We start from the raw sequence: 16,440 nt of genomic DNA on the forward strand, positions 1-16,440 counted from the left end.
CCTTTCCTTTTCCCTTCCTGAATTTGGCACCTTTGTGTGCTTATAAGGAGAGAAATTGTGTACTCTGAACCACATATACGTACATCTTAGAGAGTAGTGCAGAGCTAACATCTTGTGCATCAAATGTGTTATCTCATGAGCTAGAAGCATATTGTCCGTGGTCATGCGTCCAGGAACAAAAGCGGATTGAGTTGAGGATGACTTTCAACCGGTGAGTCAGCTCGGGGAGGGGAGAAAAGCGTTGTGCTAAAGGACAGTGGCTTGTTTTCACAAGCGAAAACCCTTGTCTGGCCTTCAATGGATCAACTCCTTTGGATCCCTGGTAAGAAGTCCATTTGCTGGGCATTTACGTAAAGTATCTGGCCAGGAACCGTTTAATTCAAGGACATTGCAGTCAACAGAAATGCAGATACAGGTAGGCATCAGCTGCGCGCGCATCAACGGCGACTTCAACCAAACCGCGGTTCACAGATACATGTCAAATCATACACAGTACCATCGCACAAAGTAGTATGCACCAACACAGATATGAAGGCGCGCAGCCTAGGCCAAGCTAGCTCTGCTCGCCGCCGTTGGCTTGGGACGGCGCCCTCGACGACCGGAGCCGCTGGAAGACGGCCCTCTGCCGCAGGTTCTCGCGCAGGCGCTGCGCGTCGAGGAGCCGGTCCGGCACGACGCGGCAGAGGCGCCACTGGAGCCGGTGGCCCAGGTTGGGCATGCAGAGCGGGCCGTGCCCGATCCAGCGCGCCGCCGCGCGCGCGTACTCGTCCGACGTCGGCACGAGGAACCGCTGCAGCAGGCCACGGCGCCGCTTGCCGGGCCCCGCGACTATCGACGTCATCTTCGTCTGCACCAACAGCGGGGCCTGCAGTTGCACCACACATATCATGATAGAGTACTGATTATCAGCGTTTACTTTGGATCCCTACCTGAAGAGTTCTATAGTCTAGCATGCAACTCGGTGGACCAGGTTTCAACCAACTCGCTGACGACCGATAACTGGGTAGATCATGTTCCAACTACCTCTGTGTCGATCAATAAATAGATCATCGCAGTACCGACGCGAATTTCGCCGGTTCTTCCATGTTTGTAATCAACGCGGCCTTCTCGAAGGTCAATCCGTCGGTGTGCAGAGCTCTAGACTCCGGCATTTCGGTGTTGAACATACTACTACTCATGATCTGGAGTAAGATGCACGGGAGCATGGGGCTGTGCAGACCGTAAACTAGTCGAGGGAGTAAAACAAACTCCATTGATTTGGAATCTCTGCAGTCTGTGTGCAGTTTTTTCTTTCTCGAGGACAGTGCGGTCGATCACGTGGGATCTGCACTATGGACCTGCGGTAGGATGGCTCCTAGCTATTTTTCATATGCTCAGGCAGTCAGGCTGCAGAAAGATGATCAGGCTTATTGGTCTCAGTCTGCTGCTCTCTCTATACTCACAGACTAAAATCAGTGATCCCCCCCCCCCCCCCCCCCCCCCCCCCCGCGTGAAATTTTAAACAAATATAGTTACTATAGTAAAACTACAATTTGAAATTTGCATGCTTACCTGGCATTGCACATCGATCCCTTTGCTTCTGTACTCGACGTAGAGGCTCCGGGAGAACTGAGCAACGTACCTGAGATTCAAAACCTGTGTGACTTATCTATTTATTTTACTCAGAAAATCTAGAAAGAGTTGTATAGCACGTAGACTAAGCGAATAACATCACACAGACAGACAGAATCAAGAACATGATGACCATCCAAGAAACAGTTAGCGCAATGAATTGCTACAGTTAAAAAAGCAGCAAGCGCAAACCAACCAAAGCGCCTTTCGGCGGGCGACCTACCCAAGAATCCAAGATACGTATGTGCAGTGAAATTGACAAGAGCGTATGCATGCAGTACCGTTTGGAAGCGGCGTAGATGGTGTAGAGGGGGAAGGAAGGGATGGCCTCCGACGACCCGGAGCCTATGTTGACGACGGCGCCCCTGCCCCGCTGCACCATCCCCGGCAGCACCGCGGCCGTCACCTCCGTCAGCGCCCACAGGTTCACCCGCATCATCCTCACCCACGCCTCCACGTCGACCTCGTGCAGGTACAGCGCGCATGGCTTGGCCACCCCGGCGTTGTTCACCAGCACCCCGACGTCCAGCCCCTCCACGGCCTCCCGGAGCCGCCGCACCGCCTCGTCCCCTGCCAAATGCAGTATATATGCTCAGCAGTTCAGTTTATACCGTGGGGTAGATCACAGCCAGCTCCATCTTATTCACATGGATGCCGTGCCGATACTTGCGTTGTGCACAGTGCGTGCGTATGAGTCACCTTGAGGGGTGGCGACGAGCGCGAGGTCGAAGACGACGGTCTTGGTCTGCACGGCGCGAGTCTTGGAGATGGTCTCGGAGATGTCCTTGAGCTTGGCGGGGTCGCGGCCGACGAGGACGAGGTTGAGGCCCAAGCGCGCGAGCTCCAGGGCCATGGACTGGCCGATGCCGGACGTCGGGCCGGTCACGACGGCCCACGCCCCGTAGCGGCGGCGGAGGTCCCTCGGCCGGCGCAGGAGGAGGGCGAGGTGTGAGAGGAGGCGTAGCACGACGGCCGCTGTGTACAGTGCGCCGAGGATGGCCAGGGAGACGAACCATGGCTCCTGCCGGAGGAGGGCGTCGGCGCCGCCCATCATCTCTCTCCCTCCCTCTTTCTCCGGCGGGTCGCGCGCGCGTGCCGCGGACTTGTCGCTGCGTCTGCTGAGCGTTGGGGATTCCTCTATAAATAAACGGAATGTCAGGCGCACCGCCCGGGTTGCATGTTTATCTAGGAGTAGGTTTGACGTGAGTCGCTTGAGCTTGGTGTGCAAAATGTACAAGTCGTGTGCTGTGTGCACGCCGCTTTGAGGGCTGGCGTGACGATTTTTGGTCTATCTGCTAGGCTGTTGCTATGCGACAGTCCCGTGCCATCCGAACAACTTAATGGCCGCAACGGCTTTTCTCTTTTGCAGTTGTGCGTCGTACGAGGTCGCATCAGCTGAAGTAACGTTTTCTGTGGCGCCGTGTAGCGGCTTTAATTTCCTCTGTTTGTTGTTGGGGAGGGGAAAGAAACCATGAGCCCGGTGCCCCGGTGAGCAAGGCCGCGTCCGGCATGCTTGAGATCACAGACCAAAACGACAATATTGTGAAAAACTGGAGCTGAACCAGTAGTGACGTCTAAGACCAGCTCTAGAAGAGTCGGCAAAAATATTGAAACTTCGTGACAAAAGCAACTCTAGCAGAGTCATCGTATCGGAATATCGACAGTTGTCATAACACGATTAGATATGAAGGTTGCGACGGCTGTGCGCAAGCACAGAATTGCCAAAACGGCTGCCTCCATAAAATTCTTTGTTTTCTCATTTTCATCGATTTCATAGGGGCGCTTTAAGCTCAAAAATCTAACCAACACGTGTATCAGTACAATAGATTGATAGCACCTATATTTAGTGGCCAAAATGTGTCGTTTTACATATAATTTGTGACTTAATGAGATTTCCAACAACATTGCTACCTAGCAGTGCTACCTACACTTGTCAGGGTCGGTGTCGTCTAGTCTTCGTCCTCCTCACCGTTGTCATGGTCCTTTTCTTCTTCCTCTCTTACTGCTCCTTCCCCCTCCTCTGAGAGATTGTTGAGGTAGGCGTAGGGGTCGGACTCACGAGCGGCATCCACTGCTCCTCCTCGTAGGTGGTTGCGGAACAGAACACACGGGGGATTCCCTCCTTGTCGCGAGCTTCGAGGACGGAGAGCCACAGCATGACGTCGATCGATTTCCTCAGGCTCCGGCTCCGAAGGGGACAACATCGTTCACCGGGACGAGGGGTAGCGGGATAGACGTGGATGGTGTCCTTCGTCTTGTTCCAGATGAGGGGGGCAGCCCTACGACTTCCGCAGCTAGAAGAATCGTTAGCGCCACAGGAAGCACTGGATCCCCGCAGACGCCTGATCTGTCGCATGGTAGGAATGTGCAACTGGTTGTATAACTAAAAGTGAAAACTGGGAGTTGTGGTAAACATGCAATTTGATGCTAATGTCAAACTAATTAGCAGTTGAGCCAGTAATGTCTATCTAAATCTATACTACAATAAAGTTTGAAGGCATGAGAAGTATGGATTTACATTAGCTGTTATCACCTGCTCTATAAAGCCCTTCTCCATGTCGATGGAGAATAATTCAAGAAGTTCACTAAAAAAACTTTTCCATAAGCATATTCTCTTTATTCTACATTTTCTAAGAGTAAATATAGATATGATAATATTGAAAAAAATGATAAGGAAGCTAAGATACAGAGTGATGCTACATAATTAACTAGCTATCAATTTAGTACAACGATACAGGGCAAAAATGTACTAATGAGAGCAATGTAGAGCTAAACTTCTCTAGTAGTATTGGCTTTATTAAACACGATTATAAGAGTAAATATAGATGATAATTTGGAGAAAAAATAGTGGATGAGGAAGATAAGATGTAGAGTGATGCTACATAATCAACATGTCAATGTAAATACAGTGACACATGCCAATAGGTACTTACAAGAGCTATAGAGCAAAATTTCTTTATAAGTATTGGATTTATTCTATATTTATGTAAGAGTAAATGTATATGTGATAATCTGGAGCAAATGTTGGATAAGCAAACTAACATGCATACTGATGCAACATAATCAACCAGCTATTAATGTAAGTAAAGTGACATGGGGCAACAAGTAGTAAGAAAAACAGTGGAGTGCGTGGAATAGTTGTGAGATCCAATGGTCACTGAGTATGGTTATTCTTCTTCAAGCAATTTTCATACAAGAGAGGTAGTAAAGTTATTGCTACTTTTCACCGAGTGAAAGTTAGTCGTTGCTCTGTCCTAGCTTAGTACACAATATTATTATGTTTTAGGTTATTACTTACTGCTGACAAGAGTATCTTTCATATCAAAAGAAAAAGGGTAAACATTCAAGAAACAACTTATTTCATTCTATTTTAGCATTTTTCATAGTTTATCTAATCACCATGTATTTAAAAATAATAATGTATCTCTATCATAAAATATTCAAAATAGACGGGCGCAACAACATGTGCAACCAATACTCTAGCAAACTGGTAAAAGTGGGATTAACATATCATACCCTCCAGCCGGGAAGGTCAAAGTTGTGGCCGTGGTGACGACCCTGGCTTCAGCAACCTTCCTATTGGCAGTGACACTTTCATCATGGCATCGTTGGGGAGGTCGAGGAAATAGTCAAACCGCAGCGAGAAAAAAAGTCATATAACCCATATGCCGGTGCAAGATCACAAAGGACGGGGTTCCCTGGACCTGTTCTCCCTAGCGGTCGTGCACGCGGTCATCGGAATGGAGTCGCCCGAAGCAGCATCAAGAAGAAAGATGGTGATTTAGTGCATGAGGACTAAGGAGACATAATAGATGCGATCTGATTAGGTGACTGCTAGGGGTACCAACACTTTCAAGATATAGGCGGATAGGTAGGGGGCGTGGGGTTAGGCCCATGATCGACTCGGTATCCAAAGGATCATATACGACTACTCGTAACGCGTCCGTTAATGACTAATTTCCCATTAATTATCTGTTTCCAACTAGCAAAAACTAAACAAGACACATGATATAGGTTTGAGCTCAACTCTAGACGTTCACAAAACTCGATGAGCGTGAGTGACGCGGATAACAAAGGCGGAACCCATATGTATCACTCCTCTTCTCATGCTCTAATAGGAGGTCGGAAAGGTTGTCTTGTATCTTGATCTCAACTTTTCTTCATTTTCAGGGTGGTACTAAACATCCCCATGTTATGAAATTCCACATGAGCTTATAGATTTACCCAGAAATCATTTGGTATATGGGCCACTAGCCCATCTAACATTAAACTCTTTGATCCCTAGTAGCGCCATATTATGGGGAGATTCCTAATTGGGGCTTAAGGCGCTAAATAGTACTTAATCGATACATAACACATGAGTGCTAGTTCCCTAAGTGGGCCAGCCCAAGCAGATTTTTTTCACCTTTTGGGAACCTTATATAAGGTTTCCTTCAATTTTCTGTTTTTTTTTCTTCCATGCTTTTTTTACCATTTTTTCATTCGGTTTCATTCATTTTTATTTCTACTATTTTGGTCTGGAAAAAATAGTGAGTATTTTTCTAAAATTAATGAATATTGTTTCATTTTTTGAACATTTTTACAAACTGCTGATATTTAAATTTTCACAATATTGTTTTCCAAATTCTTTTTTTTGAAAATTATCATTCATGAATCTTTTTTAAATAACGAACTTTTCTAAGAAAACCTACGTGTACTTTTCAAATTCCCATTTTTTGTAAAATTCTTTAGAAAATTAGTTTTAAAATTTTATGTACTTTTTAAACTATAAAAAATATAATTGTTTTTTCTATACCTTTAGTTCTTTTAGGGGTATTCTGAACCATTAGTTGTTGGGAGCAACTAGTTAAGGAGCGCTCCTTCGGGAGCCTCGCAACGATCAGCGCCACTTGGCGCGCTCTCAGCCATTCGCCACGTGTCGCGCTTGTAGACGCTCCCTCCAGATTTTATTTTTTTATTTTTCGCACGTGTTTTCGGCTTTTTAAACGGGTTTTTTCGACGTTTTGATTTTTCCCCGGTCTTCCTTAGCGTTTCGACCAAAAACAATTTTGAAAAAAAAAATTGCGCGAAAAAACGCGTTTACTTTTTTTCCTTTCGTGAAAAGTCACATTTTTTTCGCGAGAGGCACGGTTGTGCTTTAGCAAGAGTCACGGCCGTGCCTTTCGGAAACAAAAAAACGTGTTTTCTGTTTTTTTTCGCGAGAGTCACGGTTTTACTTCCGCGAGAGGCACGGTTGTGCTTTCGTGAGAGTCACGGCCGTGCCTCTCGGAAAGGGAAAAACAAAACGCGTTTTCCGTTTTTTTTCTTTCGCGAGAGTCACGGTTTTGCTTCCGCGAGAGGCATGGTTGTGCTTTTGCGAGAGTCACGGCCGTGCTCTCGGAAAGAGAAAAAAATACGCGTTTTCTGTTTTTTTTTCTTTCGCGAGAGTCACGGTTTTGCTTTTGCCAGAGGCACGATTGTGCTTTCGCGAGAGTCACGGGCGTGCCTCTTTCGAAAGGGAAAAATACGCGTTTTCTGTTTTTTTTCTTTCCACGAGAGTCACTGTTTTGCTTCCACGAAAGGCACGGTTGTGATTTCGCGAGAGGCACGGGCGTGCCTCTTTCAGAAAGGGAAAAAACCGTGCTCCCGGTTTGGTTTTTTCGTCCGGTTTTTTTCGTGAAAAAAAGTTCGTCAAAACCTATCAACATGGGATCTAGTTTTGGAGATCTCGACGCGAGGAATCTAATGGTGAAAACGGTTTGAGATTTGGACGCACGGTTTAAGAGATAAAACGTTTTGAATAAACAAATCTATGAAAAAAGGAAAAACTCCAGGTTGCGCCATGTGCGCCACTTGTCGTGACCTGGGAAGATGAAGTGTTCTTTGCAACGAATACTCCTTAATTAGTGATTTCGTTAGTTATTAGCGAGTGAGTGAGGAGTTAACTGCAGAGGGAGCGAACCAGCTAATGGGCCGCGGCCCGCTTAGAGTCTGCATTAGTGACTGAGCACTAGCGCGCGATCGGGCGCCTGAAGTGCCAAATAGGGCCTCCCATATTCCAGCGTAGCTACGGTTGGTTTTATAGAAGTTGGCCACAATTATTTTCTAACAAATCTATTTGTCATTTTGAGGCTGTTTGGATCGTTTCCATCGACTGCCAAGCCAAAATATTGGCATTGACTGAGACGTGGGCGCCCGTTTGGATCAGGTCCTTTTTTTTTTTTGGTACACCCAGCCCTTTCGCCCTCCTTAAGCTGATTTTGCACCAATTTGTTATCAAAACCACGGAATCACTAATTGAGTAGTACTCCTTGCAAAGATCACTCCCACCTCTTTAGGTTGTGACAAGTGGCGCGTTGTATATGCGCCATTTGTTATAACCTGTGAGTTTTTTCTTTTTTTATAGATTCATTTATTCAAAATGTTTTATCTCTCAAACCGTGCGTCCAAATCTCGAACCATTTTCACTGTTGGATTACTCGCGTCGAGATCTTCAAAAACCGTGTCTCTCGCGAAAGCAAAAAAACATGTTTCCTTTTTCGTTTCTGAGAGGCACGGTCGTGCCTCTCGCGGAAGCAAAAAAAACACATTTCTTTTTTCGTTTCCGAGAGACACGGTCGTGCCTCTCGCGAAAGCAAAACTGTGCCTCTCACGAAAGAAAATAATAAATATTTTTTCGCGCAAAAATATATTTAGTTTAAAAGCTAAGGAAGACCGGTGAAAATCCAAAAAAACCCAAAAAAAGCCAAAAACACGTGCGAAAATAAAAAATCCAAAGAAAGCGCCCACACGTGGCGATGGTTGAGAGCGCGCAAGTGACCCTGATCGTTGTGAGGCTCCCGAAGAAGCGCTCGCCAACTAGTTGCTCTCGCGAAACTAGGGCGCGCGAATCGGTCGCAATTTTTTGGCCGGCCTGCGATTTGGCGAGGCGAATAGGCAGCAACCAAACAGCCCCTTTCTTTTCTCATTTTGAGCTTGGTCCTTGACGAAGATATACATGTAGCACCCGTCACGCGTATGCATCGACGGCGAGATTTGAACCAAACCGCGGTTCAGAGATACAGATAATACATAGCTGGTTCCTATATAAAAATATCATAGCTTCCTATATAAAAATAAATATCATGTCATAGCTGGTTCTTTCGGCCACGCCGTATGCACGCGCTCGGGGCCAAGCCTAGCTCTGCTTGCCGCCGTTGGCGTGCGGCGGCGCCCTCGGCGACCTGAGCCGCTGTAAGACGGCCCTCTGCTGCAGGTTCTCGCGCAGGCGCAGCGCGTCGAGTAGCCAGTCCGGCGCGACGAGGCAGAGGTACCACTGGAGCCGGTGGCCCAGGTTGGGCATGCAGAGCGGGCCGTGCCCGATCCAGCGCGCCGCCGCCCGCGCGTACGCGTCCGACGTCGGCATGACCAGCCGCGACAACGGGCCTCGCTTGCCGCGTTTCGCGGCTCTCGACGTCATCTTCGTCTCCACGAACAGCGGGGCCTGCAGTTGCTCGTAAAATTATGATGCGAAATGTGGAAAAGAATGCCTGCATTTTTCTTTCAGAGTGATGTCCTTGGGCGAAATGCTGGACGATTGCATACACTCCTCACCTGGCATTGCACGTCGATCCCTTTGCTTCTGTACTCAACGTAAAGGCTCCTGGAGAACTGCGCAACGTACCTGAAATTTAAATCATGTGTGATGTATATATATTTATCTCATAAAATCTAGAGAGAGAGAGAGAGAGAGAGAGAGAGGTAAAAGGTGCATTGTGCATGAGCACCGCAAGAGAGAGAAATTAATAGCATGATGGCCAGCCACCTACACCAGAATCCCAGATATGTCTAGTGTTTTTGGATACCGTTTGGAAGCGGCGTAGACGGAGTAGAGTGGGAAGGAGGGGATGGCCTCCGACGACCCGGAGCCGATGTTGACGACGGCGCCCCTGCCCCGCTGCACCATCCCGGGCAGCACCGCCGCGGTCACCTCCGTCAGCGCCCACAGGTTCACCCGTATCATCCGCACCCACGCCTCCACGTCCATCTCGTGCAGGTACACCGCGCATGGCTTGGCCACCCCGGCGTTGTTCACCAGCAGCCCCACGTCCAGCCCCTCCACCTCCTCCCGGAGCCGCCGCATCGCCTCGTCCCCTGCCAAATATAACCAGCATCAGTTCATGCAAGGTGAGGTCGACGATTACAACAGTCAGCTCCATTTCGATTCACAAGGTCGCTTGCGTTGAGTGCGTGTCGGTTCATCCTAGCTAGTTTTATTTACCTTCAGGTGTGGCGACGAGCGAGAGGTCGAACACCACGGTCTTGGTCTGCACGGCGCGGGTCTTGGAGATGGTCTCGGAGATGTCCTGGAGCTTGGCAGGGTCGCGGCCGACGATGACGAGGTTGAGGCCCCTGCGCGCGAGCTCCAGTGCCAAGGACTCGCCGATGCCGGACGTCGGACCGGTCACGACTGCCCATGCCCCGTAGCGGCGGCGGAGGTCCGTCGGCCGGCGCAGGAGGAGGGCAAGGTGTGAAAGGAGGCGGAGCGCCACGGCTGCTGAGTACAGAGCGCCAAGGGTGGCCAGGGAGATGAACCATGGCTCCTGCCGGAGGAGAGCGTCGCCGCGCATCATCTCTCTGTCTCTCCACAGCGTGTCGCGCGCGCCGTGTATGTGTCGCTGGCTCACTGCGTGTGCTAAGCGCTCGAGGTTCTCGTATTAAATAGACGGATTTGTTATCCATAACCACTTTAGTATCGTTCCTCAAAGAAAAAAAATACTACTCCTCTTTAAACTAATATAAAAGCGTTTAGATCACTAACGTTAGTCTATTATAGAGGGAGTACTAGTTTACGGGTCCCTTGTTTATGGGGATGTGGTTATGGATGAAGTTTGTCTGTGTTGTAGATTGCGACCAATCTCCTCTTTACCCTTTCGCTTGCTTCCCGGGAAAGCAATAAACACATGAATATAGGGTCATGAGCTAGATTACCATGTGTTTTTGAGTAATGTTGCCATGTGAGATTGAGCAATGTTGCCACAAAATTGTAAAAGAGTTGACATGTGATTATGTGTCATGTGATATTTCTGTAAGAGGCCGTTTTCAGGACTTAAACCCGTGACCTCATGGTCACAAGGGCTTCTAACACTGACAAATAGTGTGGGAGAAAAATTTGCCATGTGTTAGAGAACGTTGAAGGGTACTACCATGCAGGGGCGATGTCGCGTGTGTGAAAAAACAAATAAAGGCATTACAGAGTTGACATAGTTGCTCTATACATTTTCCAAATTTATTCCGTCCCAACCGGGTTTTTTTAAATCGGATTTGCAGGTCGCTCTCGTTGGCCAGAACCTACGCTTTTGAAGCTAGAAATGTCTGTATTTTGTATTGTGATGCTCTGAATTTTTGTTTTGGGTTTGCCAGCGCCATCGCTCAGTATAGTTTTAGGACGGGTAGTTGTGCCTTTGGTTTAAAAAATGGAAGCTCTAGTTTCCAGTTTCAAAAAATATGTATATCCGCGGTGCACACACAAAGTCCAAGGGTCAATACGCCTCACAGGCAGCACTTGACTGCTTCGGTTTCCTTGCTTACTCGCCGCTGCCTCGCCTCGTCCTCGTCCTCGACGCACCCGACGGCGCTGCCGCCGACGCTGGGCTAGTATCACGGATCAAAACGAAAAGATTGTGAAAAACCGGTGACGCCTAACCAGCCACTTCCTAGTGGATTTCCGATTGCATGATGAGCGTATCCCATGGATATCGAATTCATACACAACTCGTGAGGCCGATGACGGACAGAACCTTGGGACGAGGCGCCATTGTACTAGGTTTTTTTTCTTCTTTCTGGCAGCATGCAGTAGCTCATTCAGCTGTGCTAGTGGTTAGCGAGACGAAAGGGAGCGTGTTCTGGCGCTTTGTTGCTTCGGTTTTTGTTTGAGGGTGTCTTCAAACTGATTGAAGTATAGCACTACCCGTATTCAACAAATCTCTCGCTTCCTCCCAAAATTAACTACCTAGCTCTGCAACACTGAACACTAATATCAAGAACTTCCGTAAACTTGACATCTGGCTTAGATGAAGTTTATTTACACTCGAACTCTGCATAACCTTTTTTCAAAAAGAAAGTCCAGACACTTCTCACCAAAACAAGCAGCAAAAGCAACAGCGACTTTTGCTATGAGCCTATATAACCCTGGCCCATAAATAGGCAGTAATATAACTTTATTTGCACAAAACACATACAGTAGCTCAACAAACCTTTTTCGATCCACGCCCAACGCGCGCCTAACATCTGTAAATGGCAGTGGAAAGGAGTGAAGGAAGGGGTCACGGTATCTGATATCTCTATCATGGGTCGATCGGGACAAGATACTTTCGGTCGATCAGCAACTACATACAAAAGATACTTCAGGAATTACAAGGGCATGGGTGTGATCATCACATACATATTTGTTCTACTAGGGTTACGAGCTAAAAATTCTTGATACTGGGGACAGGAGACTTGATGAGAGAAACTTCAATCCACTAGAGCCTCCCGGGAAGTAGGATATGGTGTAGTAAGCAAGAGCAAGGACCTGGAACAAAAGCGAGAGCAAGGTAAACAGGAGGCTTGAGCGCGCCACAAAACATACCAAAGTGCAAGTGCACACTGAATTGTTTCCAAGAGTTAGAAAAGCATGCTTAGATCAGGATAAGGAAATCATTATGCCAAAAAATACAGAAGGGGTAAGACATTATAGCGCTGGTCATCAAATCATGGCCCTGATTACAAGCTTGTTAAAAGGAAATGGTGCTGGAATGAAGACAAGAAAAGATAAAAACAAACACCTGGAGGATCGAGAATATCACCGACAGAAAATAGCTGTGAAGCACCATAGAGACATATATCGTGCCAACCATGCATCCAGTGAACCCCACTGTAAACGGTAGCCTCTGAAGAAAAAAGTTATGCAAGTTCTCTTATCAGAAACCGCTTGCATTTGAAGATATTGCATTGCATCCTCTTAAAAGAAAACTGAGCAAGTACAGGGCCATTCACTACATTGTATCAACAACTTTTGTCAAATGCTTACGTGCCTAAAATGGGCGCTTTTGGTTTTCCAAGTAGAAATAGGAAAGAGCTGTAAATTTGTACTTTATAAGCAAAATCCAGTGAATTATAACATTTAAATGTTCCTTGCTGAATTGGAGCAAAACAGAATCAGAAATTCCATGCATCGACAGAAACCATTGGTAGTGCAGACCAGCAGTTACACTCGAGTCAAACTGTACTCATCCACGTGCCACCCTGTGACTTCCACAAGACAAACAAAGGAAAAAATTGAACCCATCGACAGGAATTGGGATAATGCAGCTGATTCCAGACATCAGACTGAGCCAAATATTCTGTCTGCTCATAGGTGGGGGAGAAAAAAAAATGCCAAGACTCCTTATGTTGCGCACCTGATATTAGGAGAACCCACATCAACAGGTGAGCTCACCGGAAGGCCTGTCAGAAGGTTGTCAACTTCCACTGCTCTCACCTCTTTTGGTGTGTTCAGATCATAAGCTCTACAATACATCCTTATGCTATTTTTTCTTATATTTCTCTCTTTCTTTCAAGTCTCAAGTTATTTGGATTCTTGCAATAATAAACTGTGATAGGCCAGTTGTTGCGGAATACAAGTTTGATGCTAATGGTTCAACAGCATTCAAAATAATTATTTTAGAAGGACTTTACAAAGTATTTGCAGTTTTCCAGGTTGTATAAAACTATAACAATAAGGGGGTTCCAAAGATATTTTTGCTGGGACAGTTCATGAGTTAGAAACGTCCTTCAGATCTATAATAAACCTTCAAGACCTGAACCACCAAATACATCAAGAGCTAAACCCAACAACCAGATTGACTCCAGGCGAATGGCACTTTAGACTAAACACTGAGTTTGAATAGGTTGACTGAAGGAAAGCCCTACTTGATCTGTGTGCTCAGTTTCTCTACATTGCCCTTTCTGACTTGCTTATTTAGAATTAAGCACCGCAATATTGCTCAGTCACTCCTATATTAGTTTCATTCAAAACATTCTATATAGACAATAGAAGGGGATAATTATCCCTTAAACTCTTCTTCTCAAGTGAAGAAGTTATGCACGCAAAGATCCACGCAAGGGATTCATATAAAGAACATCCTTGATGTAAGATCACAGTCTCAGAGCTATTGGTTCTCTTTCGTAAGAGGTAATGGTATAATCGGCTCAATTTCGGCCTTCAATTCGGGTAGTAATGATTACTTTTTTTGTTATCAGGCACTATGAGAAACTAAAAGTGTTTTGTAATGGGAACCCTTCATATGTGTAGCAAGTTTCATACAAATAACTTGTCAGCATAGATTTTCTTTCTCTAGGTTTATAGGGCCCTATTTTCGAGATTTGGGGAAGAAAATACTTACCAAATCAACTCAGAAAGATTATATGGAGCACAATCAACCAAAGAGGACTGAAGGACAATATCATAACTACGTTGTCTATTTGCCAGTCGATCCACCCACGTTTTGTCTTGACTCATTTTTTCCTATCACTATCCAAAGCACTACCTAACTTCTCTCGGCACAACCAAATGACCACCAGCTATGCTACAGCTGATCCTCAAGAAATTTTCATTACTATGCAGGTCCCATGATGTTCATATAGACAGGACGAAACTAGCAGATGACAGTGTTTAGCTGTCTGCATTGAGCACTTAGTAATGAATTAAGATTTGTAACTTGTTTCCACATGTTCCAAAGCTGTAATCGTACTTGACTAAAAATAACAGCGGATGGATTTTGAAAGAGTAATCTCTACTCCCTCACTAGCAAACAAGACTATTTGTAATTTCTTCAAAAACTAAAACAAATGAACAGCCATAGCTGCAATCTGCAGCAATAGAGTACCTCTTTTGACGTCATATGGGCGAGCTGGTTGGCGGGACCTTTGAGCGCGAAGAGCGACGCGATGATGAGAGCACAGCCAAGCGTGAAGCAGATAGCGAACTTCTGCGGCATGAGCACCATGACGGGGAGGAAGAGCGTGAAGGCGATGAAGACGAAGAAGATGCCGGTGGCGAGGAAGAGCCCGAAGTACATGAGTGCCTTCCCCGAGGGAAAGCTGCTGGTGGCGCCCTGGAAGCTCCCCGGCAGCTCCCGCACGCCCTTGGACATCCTGCAGCCCACGGATCAGAACGCGCTAGATCAGGGGCAGAGAGCTAGCTAGCTAATCGCACCCAGATCCCTCGGCTCGGAGGGCAGCGGAGCTTGGCGGGAGCGGAACAGATCTGAGGGGCTAGGGCTGGGGAGAAGGGGGCTTACACATTGAAGGTGCCGGAGACGGTGTCGTTGGCGGAGCGGACGGCGGCCTCGATGTCGAACGGGAGGGGGGAGGAGGAGGACACGTCCGAGCGGGTGGCGGCGTAGGAGTTCCAGTCGGCGAGCAGGGAGGGCTGCGACTCCGCGGCGGTGCTGGGGGAGGCGGTGCCGCCGGTGAACCAGGACTGCGCCGTCTTCTGCATCGCGGGGATGCGGGTTTAGCTGCCGGCGGCGAGGCGGGATTGAGGTGGGCTGGGACGCGGCTGTGCGTGTCGAGTCGCGGTGGATGGAGGGAGCGAAAGAGATCGAGGGAGAAAACGAGCAGACTCGTAATTATTGAACGTTTTTGCAAGACGATGATAACTTTCCGGCGAAGTATATCCAGCGAAAACCCGAAAGCTTTCCTTCAAAAAGAAGACACCAAAGTGCATTTTCTCTGTGAAATCCCCGGACCAAAGGTACAAATACCTCAAACGTAATAAAACTTACATCAATGTCTCTCGACCACCGAACAACCATTGCGTTGCAACAATGAATCACTGACGCATTAATGTCATCGCTCTCATCCCAGAGGCGGACTGAACTTATCGACCATAATTGAAAAGTCTTCGTGCATGTACCCCTAAGGATGAAAGCCTTAGAGTTATAGTTGTCAACATCAAACCCTTGAATCTGGAGCACCCGATACCGCCGTCACAAACTTGTGCGAACTCTTGATGCTAGCAAGTATTGATTTTACGGCAACATCTAACATGCTTAATTCCACAAACTATTTTATATACTGGGTGACATTTCTGGTCTATTTACTATAAGTGTAACATTCCAACCAAACCCATCGGTTCAACCATAAGTTTCTGGTTGTTGCACACACACATGACGAAAAAACCTAAGCTTGTCGGAGCTCCGTCGACTCCGTCCTGATGGACGAACTCGAGGAGAATCGAAACTCAGGAGACCAACTTGAGGATGAAGCACCGCCGTTTGTCCAAGCGCCGCCCACGCGAAACTTAACAAATCCTAACCTAAACTTTTAGGCAGAGTCGAGGCGTTGGGATTCCCCTCCCCGCCACGATCATTATGCTAAGCTAACGGATGGGTCTTGTCCATCACATCATTCTCCTAATAATGTGATCTCGTTCATCAAATGACAACACATGTCTATGGTCAGGAAACTTAACCATCTTTGATTAACGAGCTAGTCTAGTAGAGGCATACTAGGGACACTTTGTTTTGTCTATGTATTCACACATGCATCAAGTTTCTGGTTAATACAATTCTAGTATGAATAATAAACATTTATCATGATATAAGAAAATAAAATAATAACTTTATTATTGCCTCTAGAGCATATTTCCTTCATGAATAAGCTACAACGCGGCGCTCCACACCAAGTTGATCTCCACCCTACACGACAACGCGGTGGGCGGCCACTCCGGTAGCACCGCAACCTACCATCGTTTCAAGAAGTTGTTCTTCTAGAACAACATGAAGGCCGGCGTTGACAACTACATCAAGCCGTGTCTGACCTGCCAGCAGGGCAAGCATGAATAGA

At 47.0% G+C, this 16,440-nt stretch overlaps 3 protein-coding genes across 3 annotated transcripts; all 3 read right to left on the reverse strand.

Annotated features, from left to right (window-relative positions):
• Nucleotides 1-360: 360 nt before the first annotated feature.
• On the reverse strand, nucleotides 361-2,838 carry LOC123168188 (very-long-chain 3-oxoacyl-CoA reductase 1). The gene is made up of 4 exons (XM_044586062.1): nucleotides 2,311-2,838; nucleotides 1,893-2,181; nucleotides 1,552-1,621; nucleotides 361-865 (listed from the first exon to the last, which is right to left on the reverse strand). Exons 1-4 carry the CDS (start codon nucleotides 2,663-2,665, stop codon nucleotides 554-556), a joined length of 1,026 nt encoding a protein of 341 aa, XP_044441997.1. The 5' UTR covers nucleotides 2,666-2,838; the 3' UTR covers nucleotides 361-553.
• A 5,685-nt stretch (nucleotides 2,839-8,523) lies between these two features.
• Nucleotides 8,524-10,280, reverse strand: LOC123166168 (very-long-chain 3-oxoacyl-CoA reductase 1). The gene is made up of 4 exons (XM_044583940.1): nucleotides 9,851-10,280; nucleotides 9,435-9,723; nucleotides 9,184-9,253; nucleotides 8,524-9,073 (listed from the first exon to the last, which is right to left on the reverse strand). Exons 1-4 carry the CDS (start codon nucleotides 10,200-10,202, stop codon nucleotides 8,768-8,770), a joined length of 1,017 nt encoding a protein of 338 aa, XP_044439875.1. The 5' UTR covers nucleotides 10,203-10,280; the 3' UTR covers nucleotides 8,524-8,767.
• A 1,475-nt stretch (nucleotides 10,281-11,755) lies between these two features.
• LOC123166861 (protein transport protein SFT2) lies at nucleotides 11,756-15,242 on the reverse strand. The gene is made up of 4 exons (XM_044584670.1): nucleotides 14,892-15,242; nucleotides 14,478-14,745; nucleotides 12,396-12,500; nucleotides 11,756-12,142 (listed from the first exon to the last, which is right to left on the reverse strand). Exons 1-4 carry the CDS (start codon nucleotides 15,089-15,091, stop codon nucleotides 12,032-12,034), a joined length of 684 nt encoding a protein of 227 aa, XP_044440605.1. The 5' UTR covers nucleotides 15,092-15,242; the 3' UTR covers nucleotides 11,756-12,031.
• Between the last annotated feature and the right edge of the window lie 1,198 nt (nucleotides 15,243-16,440).

The sequence above is a fragment of the Triticum aestivum genome, chromosome 7D (assembly GCF_018294505.1).
Source record: "Triticum aestivum cultivar Chinese Spring chromosome 7D, IWGSC CS RefSeq v2.1, whole genome shotgun sequence".
In the NCBI taxonomy this organism is placed as follows: Eukaryota; Viridiplantae; Streptophyta; class Magnoliopsida; order Poales; family Poaceae; genus Triticum; species Triticum aestivum.